Below are 11,668 nucleotides of genomic sequence, written 5' to 3'. Positions count from 1 at the left end.
TCAAAATAGTGCATGAGCTGGTTACAGCATCCCGATAAAGCTGTAGGGAGAAACGTATCACACTATAAATCATTTTGATGTGTAAGCGCCTGCAAGTGAGATACAGAGTGTGGATGTTGTTTAGTCAGCTAGTGGGATAGTGGGCTCTGAGGGTGTGTTCAGTCAGCTCTGGGATAGTGAGCTCTGAGGGTGTGTTCAGTCAGCTCTGCGATAGTGGGCTCTGAGGGTGTGTTCAGTCAGCTAGTGGGATAGTGGGCTCTGAGGGTGTGTTCAGTCAGCTCTGGGATAGTGGGCTCTGAGGGTGTGTTCAGACAGCTCTGGGATAGTGGGCTCTGAGGGTGTGTTCAGTCAGCTCTGGGATAGTGGGCTCTGAGAGTGTGTTCAGTCAGCTCTGGGATAGTGGGCTCTGAGGGTGTGTTCAGTCAGCTCTGGGATAGTGGGCTCTGAGGGTGTGTTCAGTCAGCTCTGCGATAGTGGGCTCTGAGGGTGTGTTCAGTCAGCTAGTGGGATAGTGGGCTCTGATGGTGTGTTCAGTCAGCTCTGGGATAGTGGGCTCTGAGGGTGTGTTCAGTCAGCTCTGTGATAGTGGGCTCTGAGGGTGTGTTCAGTCAGCTAGTGGGATAGTGGTCTCTGAGGGTGTGTTCAGTCAGCTCTGCGATAGTGGGCTCTGAGGGTGTGTTCAGTCAGCTAGTGGGATAGTGGGCTCTGAGGGTGTGTTCAGTCAGCTAGTGGGATAGTGGGCTCTGAGGGTGTGTTCAGTCAGCTCTGCGATAGTGGGCTCTGAGGGTGTGTTCAGTCAGCTAGTGGGATAGTGGGCTCTGAGGGTGTGCTACTGTATGTTTCGGCGCTGACTGAGGCACCATATTGATAACCTACCACTCCACTGTGTTCCAGCACAAACACCAGATTCACTCTGTCTGTCCCCACATAATTAACATCGTCATTAAAACATCCATTCACACCCAGATCCACTCACACCCTGGTGCACCTTACATTGCCAGCCAGACACATCCTTGTCTCTTTTACTTCATCACAATGTTTTTGTTGTGTGTTGTGGAATCCCTGTTTAGTTTTGTAGACTTGTTCCAATTCGTTACCGTATACATTATTAACATGAACATTGACTCCCGTGTTCATAGTTCAGATTGGCTTGTTTTCAGGTCTGTTTTTTTTTATGGACTCACAAAACCCACTCCCTCGCTCCACTCGTCTTCCAGCTGGCTTCCTCCTTCACTTCTCTTTTTCTTCCTCACCTCTTCGCCGTGTTTATTCTGCCACATGGAAAACAACAACAATATTTACATTTAGGAATCTATTAGCATGAAGTCGGTAAAACCCAGATATGAACAGACTAAAACAAATATCTCCAGAGGTTCTCAAGAGAGATACTCAACATGGGAATGACCAGACAAAAACTTGGACAAGCTAGACACCAGAATGGGTTTAGTGCCTGTATAATTATGAGGTTTGAGATTTTATACAGGAGGAATATACGCTAGATGAGAATTTGTGGTGATGCAAATTTTTTTGAGAGTTAGAATAGATTAACTAAAGGGAGACAGAAAGAGAGTAAGATAGAGAGACACTAGAAATACTAGGAGAGAGAGACACTAGACTAGGATAGAGAGACACTAGAGAGACTAGGAGAGAGAGACACTAGACTAGGAGAGAGAGAGACACTAGAGAGACTAGGAGAGAGAGACACTAGAGAGACTAGGAGAGAGACACTAGAGAGACTAGGAGAGAGAGACACTAGAGAGACTAGGAGAGAGAGACACTAGAGAGACTAGGAGAGAGAGACACTAGACTAGGAGAGAGAGACACTAGAGAGACTAGGAGAGAGAGACACTAGAGAGACTAGGAGAGAGAGACACTAGACTAGGAGAGAGAGACACTAGACTAGGAGAGAGAGACACTAGACTCGGAGAGAGAGACACTATAGAGACTAGGAGAGAGAGACACTAGAGAGACTAGGAGAGAGAGACACTAGACTAGGAGAGAGAGACACTAGAGAGATTAGGAGAGAGAGACACTAGAAAGACTAGGAGAGAGCGACACTAGAGAGACTAGGAGAGAGAGACACTAGAGAGACTAGGAGAGTAAGACACTAGACTAGGAGAGAGAGACACTAGAGAGACTAGGAGAGAGAGACACTAGACTAGGAGAGAGAGACACTAGAGAGACTAGGAGAGAGAGACACTAGACTAGGAGAGAGAGACACTAGAGAGACTAGGAGAGAGAGCCACTAGACTAGGAGAGAGAGACACTAGAAAGACTAGGAGAGAGAGACACTAGACTAGGAGAGAGAGACACTAGAGAGACTAGGAGAGAGAAACACTAGAGAGACTAGGAGAGAGAGACACTAGACTAGGAGAGAGAGACACTAGAGAGACTAGGAGAGAGAGACACTAGAGACTAGGAGAGAGAGACACTAGAGAGACTAGGATTGAAGTGAGACAAGACTAAAGAGAGATGAGACTAAAGAGAGAAAGACTAAAGAGGGAAAGAGGAAATTAAAGAGCGAGGGAGACTAAAGAGTGAGGGCGATTAAAGACAGGGAAATTAAAGAGGGAGGGAGACTAAAGAGAGATGGAAATTAAAGAGGGAGGGAGACTAAAGAGAGATGGAAATTAAAGAGAGAGGGAGACTAAAGAGAGAGAGAGACTAAAGAGAGAGGGAAATTAAAGAGAGAGGGAAATTAAAGCGAGAGGGAGACTAAAGAGAGAGGGAAATTAAAGAGAGAGCGAGACTAAAGAGAGATGGATGTTAAAGAGAGAGGGAGACTAAAGAGAGAGAGAGAGAGATTAAAGAGGGAGACTAAAGACAGAGGGAGATTAAAAAGAGAGAGAAAGAGAGACTAGAGAGAGAGAGACTAAAGAGAGAGGAGACTAAAGTAAGAGGGAGATTAAAGAGGGAAAGAGGAAGGTCAAAGAGAAAGGGAGATTAAAGAGCAAGAGTGCCTATTGTGCGAGGGAGACTAAAGAGAGAGGGAGACTAAAGAGAAGGGAGACTAAAGAGAGAGGGAGATTAAAGAGAGAGGGAGATTAAAGAGATAGGGATACTAAAGAGAGAGGGAGATTAAAGAGAGAGGGAGACTAAAGAGAGAGGGATACTAAAGAGAGAGGGAGATTAAAGAGAGAGGGAGACTAAAGAGAGAGGGAGATTAAAGAGAGAGGGAGATTAAAGAGAGAGGGAGACTAAAGAGAGAGGGAGATTAAAGAGAGAGGGAGACTAAAGAGAGAGCGATACTAAAGAGAGAGGGAGATTAAAGAGAGATGGAGACTAAAGAGAGAGGGAGATTAAAGAGAGAGGGAGACTAAAGAGAGAGGGAGACTAAAGAGAGAGGGAGATTAAAGAGAGAGGGATACTAAAGAGAGAGGGAGACTAAAGAGAGAGGGAGATTAAAGAGAGAGGGAGACTAAAGAGAGAGGGAGATTAAAGAGAGAGGGAGACTAAAGAGAGAGGGAGATTAAAGAGACAGGAAGACTAAAGAGAGAGCGACACTAAAGAGAGAGGGAGATTAAAGAGAGATGGAGACTAAAGAGAGAGGGAGATTAAAGAGAGAGGGAGACTAAAGAGAGAGCGATACTAAAGAGAGAGGGAGATTAAAGAGAGAGGGAGATTAAAGAGAGAGGGTGACTAAAGAGAGAGGGAAACTAAAGAGAGAGGGAGACTAAAGAGAGAGGGAGATTAAAGAGAGAGGGAGATTAAAGAGAGAGGGAGACTAAAGAGAGATGGAGACTAAAGAGAGATGGAGACTAAAGAGAGAGGGAGATTAAAGAGAGAGGGAGACTAAAGAGAGAGCGATACTAAAGAGAGAGGGAGATTAAAGAGAGAGGGAGACTAAAGAGAGAGGGAGACTAAAGAGAGAGGGAGATTAAAGAGAAATGGAGATTAAAGAGAGATGGAGACTAAAGAGAGAGGGAGATTAAAGAGAGAGGGAGACTAAAGAGAGAGCGATACAAAAGAGAGACGGAGATTAAAGAGAGAGGGAGACTAAAGAGAGAGGGAGACTAAAGAGAGAGGGAGATTAAAGAGAGAGGGAGATTAAAGAGAGAGGGAGACTAAAGAGAGAGGGAGATTAAAGAGGGAGGGAGATTAAAGAGAGTTAGAAGAAAGATATAGAGATATATTGAAATAGAGAGCGATAGAGACGGGAGGGAGAGAGATAAACTCAAGAATAAGAAAGGAGAGGTAAACGTTACTTCTCCTAGAGAAGAGACTAGAGAGAGAGACAGAGAGCGTGACTAGAGGGAAAGAGAAAGAAACTCGAGAGAAAGAAAGCATCACCTTCTCCTGCAGTCGTTCCAACATGGCCGCCAGTAGAGCCTCTCTGTTCTCTTTGTTGGCCTCCATCTTCTGCTCCAGCTTCTCCTTGGCGTTCTTGATGAAGTTGTTGTTCTCCTCTAAGGCCTTCTGAATCACCTCTCTCTCGTGCTCTCTCTTCTCTGCCAGGTGCTTCAGCAACTCAGCCTCCTGACACTAGAGGGCGGTGTGAGGAGAGTATCAGGAGCAGGATACAAACAGACATGGATTATGGTGAGTGTGATTATGCGTATTGAGTGTACGTGCATGATTATGTGTGTGTGTGTCTTCCCTGCCTCATCTTCCTCCTCATCTTCCTCTTCTCCTCTACCTCCTCCCTGTCTCCTAGTGTCTCCTCTCCTCCTCCCTGTCTCCGCTCCTCCTCTCTGTCTCCTAGTGTGTCTCCTCTACCTCCTCCCCATCTCCTAGTGTCTCCTCTACCTCCTCCCTGTCTCCTGTCTCCTCTCCTCCTCCCTGTCTCCTCTCCTCCTCCCTGTCTCCTAGTGTCTCCTCTCCTCCTACCTGTCTCCTAGTGTCTCCTCTACCTCCTCCCTGTCTCCTAGTGTCTCCTCTACCTCCTCCCTGTCTCCTAGTGTCTCATCTCCCCCTCCCTGTCCTCCTCACCTTCCTCCTCTCCTCTCCTCCCTGTCCTCCTCACCTTCCTCCTCTCCTCCTCTCTGTCCTCCTCTCCTTCCTCCTCTCCTTCTCCCTCTCCTCCTCACCTTCCTCCTCTCCTCCCTGTCCTCCTCACCTTCCTCCTCTCCTCTCCTCCCTGTCCTCCTCACCTTCCTACTCTCCTCTCCTCCCTGTCCTCCTCACCTTCCTCCTCTCCTCCCTGTCCTCCTCACCTTCCTCCTCTCCTCCCTGTCCTCCTCACCTTCCTACTCTCCTCTCCTCCCTGTCCTCCTCACCTTCCTCCTCTCCTCTGCAGCCTCTAGTTTCTTCTGGATCTCCTCCATGGAGAGTTCTCTGCGTTGGGGCATGGTAACGTTGAGCTCTGGGACGCCATCAAATGACGGAGGCTTCAGGATGACCTCGAAGGCCTGGCCCGACGAACGCTTGTTCAACTCTATCACCTCCACGTCCTTTATCACACACCAGCCCAGATCCACCACATCTGCCAAGGCTAGTACCTTTTTCCTCACCTCTTCTGCATGCTTGTCCTGCCACACAGGAAAACAACAACAACAATATTTACATTCAGGAATCTATTAGCATTAATTGGGTAAAACCCAGACGGAAAAACAGCATAAAACAAAAGCTCCTCAATCAACATGGAAATGATCTGACAGAAACAAAAATAATGTTACGTGTCTTGATAATATTCATTAATTCAAATGTTTTTTGAAAGTGTAAAAAAATCTAATTTAGAGAGACTGGTAAGTGGAAGAGAGAGGGAGATGAAAGAAAGAGTTTGATAAATAAACCAAGAGCTCCTATTGGACAAATGAAAGTGACCCGCCCCCTTTCTAATTTTCACTATTTTGCATATTTAAAAAAAAAATATATAAATTAATTTCACCTTTATTTAACCAGGTAGGCTAGTTGAGAACAAGTTCTCATTTACAACTGTGACCTGGCCAAGATAAAGCAAAGCAGTGCGACACAAACAACGACACAGAGTTACACATGGAATAAAAAAAACATACAGTCAATAATACAACAGAAAAAGTCTATATACAGTGTGTGCAAATGAGGTATGATAAGGGAGGTAAGGCAATAAACAGGCCATAGTGGCAAAATAATTACAATATAGCATTAAATACTGGAGTGATAGTTGTGCAGAAGATGAGTGTGCAGGTAGAGATACTGGGGTGCAAAGGAGCAAAATAAATAAAATAAATAACAGTATGGGGATGAGGTAGTTGGATGGGCTGTTTACAGATGGGCTATGTACAGGTGCAGTGATCTGTGAGATGCTCTCACAGCTGGTGCTTAAAGTTAGTGAGGGAGATATGAGTCTCCAGCTTCAGTGATGTTTGCAGTTCGGAATTGGCTTTGGGGGTGACCAGTGAGATATACCTGCTGGAGCGTGTGCTATGGGTGGGTGCTGCTATGGTGACCAGTGAGCTGAGATAAGGCGGGGCTTTACCTAGCAAAGACTTATAGATGACCTGGAGCCAGTTGGTTTGGCGACGAATATGCAGCGAGAGCCAGCCAACGAGAGCATACAGGTCGCAGTGGTGGGTAGCATATGGGGTTTTGGTGACAAAACGGATGGCACTGTGATAGACTGCATCCAATTTGCTGAGTAGAGTGTTGGAGGCTATTTTGTAAATGACATCGCCGAAGTCAAGGATCGTTAGGATGGTCAGTTTTACGAGGGTATGATTGGCAGCATGAGTGAAGGATGCTTTGTTGCGAAATAGAAACCCGATTCTAGATTTAATTTTGAATTGGAGATGCTTAATGTGAGTCTGGAAGGAGAGTTTACAGTCTAACCAGACACCTAGGTATTTGTAGTTGTTCACATATTCTAAGTCAGAACCGTCCAGAGTAGTGATGCTGGACGGGCGGGCAGGTGCGGGCAGCGATTAGTTGAAGAGCATGCATTTAGTTTTACTTGCATTTAAGAGCAGTTGGAGGCCACAGAAGGAGAGTTGTATGGCGTTGAAGGCTACTGGTAGCCTGCTGTCATTTCATATGGGGCAAAAACGAGAAGTAGGCTACCCTCGTCTGGAGGTTTGTTAACACAGTGTCCAAAGAACGGCCAGAGGTATACAGAATGGTGTCGTCTGCATAGAGGTGGATCAGAGAATCACCAGCAGCAAGAGTGACATCATTGATGTATACAGAGAAAAAAGCCAACCCGAGGATTGAACCCTGTGTTATCCACATAGAGACTGCCAGAAGTCCGGACAACAGGCCCTCCAATTTGACACACTGATCTCTGAGAAGTAGTTCGTGAACCAGGCGAGGCAGTCATTTGACAAACCAAGGCTGTTGAGTCTGCCAATAAGAATGTGGTGATTGACAGAGTAGAAAGCCTTGGCCAGGTCAATGAATGAATACAACTGCACAGTATTGTCTCTTATCGATGGCGGTTATGATATCGTTTAGGACCTTGAGCGTGGCTGAGGTGCACCCATGACCAGCTCGGAAACCAGATTGCATAGCGGAGAAGGTACGGTGGGATTTGAAATGGTCGATGATCTGTTTGTTATCTTGGCTTTCGAAGACCTTCGAAAGGCAGGGCAGGATAGATATAGGTCTGTAGCAGTTTGGGTCTAGAGTGTCTCCCCTTTTGAAGAGGGGGATGACCGCGGCAGCTTTCCAATCTTTGGGGATCTCAGAAGATACGAAAGAGAGGTTGAACAGGCTAGTGATAGGGGTTGCAACCATTTCGGCAAATCTTTTTTGAAAGCGAGGGTCCAGATTATCTAGCCCAGCTGATTTGTCGGGGTCCGGATTTTGCCGCTCTTTCAGAACATCAGCTATCTGTATTTGGGTGAAGGAGAAATGGGGGAGGCATGGGAAAGTTGCTGTGGTTGGTGCAGGACTGTTGACTGGGGTAGGGGTAGCCAGGTGGAAAGCATGGCCAGCCGTAGAAAAATGCTTATTGAAATTCTCAATTATCGCTGATTTATCGGTGGTGACAATATTTCCTAGCCTCAGTGCAGTGGGCAGCTGGGAGGAGATGCTCTGATTCTCCATGGACTTTACAGCGTCCCAGAACTTTTTTGAGTTTGTGCTAAAGGGCGCAAATTTCTGTTTGAAAAAGCTAGCCTTTGCTTTCCTAAATGCCTGTGTATATTGGTTCCTAACTTCTCTGAAAAGTTGCATATCGCTGGGGCTATTCGATGCTAATGCAGAACGCCACAGGATGTTTTTGTGCTGGTCAAGGGCAAACAGGTCTGGAGGGAACCAAGGACTATATCTGTTCCTGGTTCTAAATGTTTTGAACGGGCATGCTTATTTAAGATGGTGAGGAAAGCACTTTTAAAGAACATCCAGGCATCTTCTACTGACAGAATGAGGTCAATATCCTTCCTGGCTTTTTGTAAGGATACCCTGGTCAGGTCAATTAGAAAGGCCTGCTCACTGAAGTGTTTTAGGGAGCGTTTGACAGTGATGAGGGGTGGTCATTTGACCGCAGACCCATTACGGATGCAGGCAATGAGGCAGTGATTGCTGATATCCTGGTTGACGAAGGCAGAGGTATATTTGGAGGGCAGATTGGTTAGGATGATATCTATGAGGGTGCCCATGGTTACGCATTTGGGGTTGTACCTGGTAGGTTCATTGATAATTTGTGTGAGATTGAGGGCAATCACACTTAGATTGTAAATGTTCCAGTTTAGGTCACCTAATAGCACGAGTTCTGAAGATAGACGGGGGGGGGGGAGGGGCAGAAGGTGGTCTATAGCAAGCAATAACGGTGAGAGACATGTTTATGGCAAGGTGGATTTTTAAAAGTAGAAGCTCAAATTGTTTGGGCACAGACCTGGATAGTAAGACAGAAGTCTGCAGGCTATCTCTGCAGTAGATTGCAACTCCGCAGAGTGTGGTGTGCAACTCCAACATCCGGGTTGGCAGAGTGTGCTAAGGCAGTGAATAAAACAAACTTAGGGAGGAGGCTTCTAATGTTAATATGCATGAAACCAAGGCTTGTACAGTTACAGAAGTCAACAAATGAGAGTGCCTGGGGAATGGGAGTGGAGCTAGGCACTGCAGGGCCTGGGTTAACCTCTACATCACCAGAGGAACAGAGGAGAAGTTGGAAGGGTATGCCTAAAGGCTATAAGAACTGGTTGTCTAGTACGTTCGGAACAGAGAGTAAAAGGAGCAGGTTTCTGGGAGCGATAGAATAGATTCAAGGCATAATGTACAGACAAAGGTATGGTAGGATGTGAGTGACGATGAGAGAGCTATTGTTATTTGTAAACTCAGGTTCCCTTTATCTAATATTAGGTTTTGGTTGAAGATCTGATAACATTCAGTGTTTAAAATATGCAAAAATAGAGAAAATCAGAAAGGGAGCAAATACTTTTTCAAGGCACTGTAAATAAAATAGAGGGAGGGAGACTAGAGAGAGAGAGAGAGACTAGAAAGAGACTAGAGAGAGAAACTCAAGATAAATAAATAAGGAGAACAGACAGACAGACAGACAGACAGACAGACAGACAGACAGACAGACAGACAGACAGAGAGACAGACAGACAGACAGACTGACTGAAGAGAGAATAAAGAGAAAGAGCATGACCGTGGCGAAACATCACCTTCTCCTGCAGTCGTTCCAACATGGCCGCCAGTAGAGCCTCTCTGTTCTCCTTGTTGGCCTCCATCTTCTGCTCCAGCTTCTCCTTGGAGTTCTTGATGAAGTTATTGTTCTCCTCTAAGGCCTTCTGAATCACCTCTCTCTCGTGCTCTCTCTTCTCTGCCAGGTGCTTCCGCAGCTCAGCCTCTTGGCACTAGAGGGTGGTGTGAGTAGTGGTGTCAGGATACAGACAGGTGTGTGTTTGTGCCATAGAGATACTTAGAGGATGCAACATCTGTCCCATTATGGCGACTGAGATCATGGGCAGCGCCATTGAGGACCATCTCCATTTTGAAGAAGTCAATGTTCTTCTTCTACTTCTATGAATTAGTAAATAAACGGAACCTTCCTTAACCAATAGGAAGTCCCGCTTCAAATTGGTGAAAGTCCTCAATGGCGCTGCCCATGCTAAAAACGGGCTTTTGAGAGTCCTCCATCGCTATGGTTAGTGTGTATGTATCTCTACTCCTCCCTGTCTCCTAGTGTCTCCTCTCCTCCATCGCTATGGTTAGTGTGTGTATGTATCTCTACTCCTCCCTGTCTCCTAGTGTCTCCTCTCCTCTATTGCTATGGTTAGTGTGTGTATGCATGCATCTCTACTCCTCCCTGTCCTCCTCACCTCCTCCCTGTCCTCCTCACCTTCCTCCTCTCCTCTCCTCCCTGTCCTCCTCACCTTCCTCCTCTCCTCCATACCCTCCTCACCTTCCTCCTCTCCTCCCTACCTTCCTCCTCTCCTTTCCTCCCTTTCTCCTAGTGTCTCCTCTCCTCCCTGTCCTCCTCACCTTCCTCCTCTCCTCTCCTCCCTGTCCTCCTCACCTTCCTCCTCTCCTCTCCTCCCTGTCCTCCTCACCTTCCTCCTCTCCTCCATACCCTCCTCACCTTCCTCCTCTCCTTTCCTCCCTTTCTCCTAGTGTCTCCTCTCCTCCCTGTCCTCCTCACCTTCCTCCTCTCCTCTCCTCCCTGTCCTCCTCACCTTCCTCCTCTCCTCTGCAGCCTCTAGTTTCTTCTGGATCTCCTCCATGGAGAGTTCTCTGCGTTGGGGCATGGTAGCGTTGAACTCTGGGACGCCATCAAATGACGGAGGCTTCAGGATGACCTCGAAGGCCTGGCCCGAAGAACGCTTGTTCAACTCTATCACCTCCACGTCCTTTATCACACACCAGCCCAGATCCACCGCATCTGGGGATGGGACAGGAGCTTTAAAACACAACCTTTAGACAACTAGCTAGCTCACATGTTTCTACATATTCTGCAAATGGATTTCTTTCTTCAATGCTTCTTCTTTTCTATTTCGTTTCTACCTGAATATGTAATGTAAATGTATGAAACGTCAGGAAGTACAAGGTAGAACTTATAAATGAACTTTAAGAACGTGTTGTTTTACCTTCTGCTTTGTACGTGGGTTTACAGTCGATGGTCTGAGGGTTGATGCAGGAGCAGAACAGAGACACCAGGGGGAGCTCTTTCAACTTCTCTCTGTACGCTGCATGGGAAACACACATATAGTTAGTTATATATACAGTGCCTTCATCTCCTCTCTGATCACAGATAAATGCAGGGCCTTCGGAAATTATTCAGACCCTTTTACTTTTCCCACATTTTATTATTATTCTAAAATGACTTTACATACAGCCTTATTCTAAACTTACTTTACATACAGCCTTATTCTAAAATTACTTTACATACAGCCTTATTCTAAAATTACTTTACATACAGCCTTATTCTAAAATGACTTTACATACAGCCTTATTCTAAAATGACTTTACATACAGCCTTATTCTAAAATGACTTTACATACAGCCTTATTCTAAAATGACTTTACATACAGCCTTATTCTAAAATGACTTTACATACAGCCTTATTCTAAAATTACTTTACATACAGCCTTATTCTAAACTTACTTTACATACAGCCTTATTCTAAAATTACTTTACATACAGCCTTATTCTAAAATTACTTTACATACAGCCTTATTCTAAAATTACTTTACATACAGCCTTATTCTAAAATGACTTTACATACAGCCTTATTCTAAAATTACTTTACATACAGCCTTATTCTAAAATTACTTTACATACAGCCTTATTCTAAAATTACTTTACATAC

The 11,668-nt window shown here is 45.5% G+C and overlaps 1 protein-coding gene across 1 annotated transcript; it reads right to left on the bottom strand.

Moving 5' to 3' along the window:
- On the bottom strand, positions 1 to 11,064 carry LOC139396682 (uncharacterized). The gene is made up of 6 exons (XM_071143623.1): positions 10,954 to 11,064; positions 10,536 to 10,709; positions 9,525 to 9,716; positions 5,217 to 5,468; positions 4,291 to 4,482; positions 1 to 1,271 (listed from the first exon to the last, which is right to left on the bottom strand). The coding sequence occupies exons 1-6, from the start codon at positions 11,062 to 11,064 to the stop codon at positions 1,173 to 1,175; spliced, it is 1,020 nt and encodes a 339-aa protein (XP_070999724.1). The 3' UTR covers positions 1 to 1,172.
- Positions 11,065 to 11,668: the final 604 nt, after the last annotated feature.

Source organism: Oncorhynchus clarkii, unplaced genomic scaffold (assembly GCF_045791955.1).
Source record: "Oncorhynchus clarkii lewisi isolate Uvic-CL-2024 unplaced genomic scaffold, UVic_Ocla_1.0 unplaced_contig_7709_pilon_pilon, whole genome shotgun sequence".
NCBI classification, from domain to species: domain Eukaryota; kingdom Metazoa; phylum Chordata; class Actinopteri; order Salmoniformes; family Salmonidae; genus Oncorhynchus; species Oncorhynchus clarkii.
The sequence above is the reverse complement of the archived record's forward strand: the minus strand, read 5'-3'. Positions and strand labels throughout refer to the sequence as shown.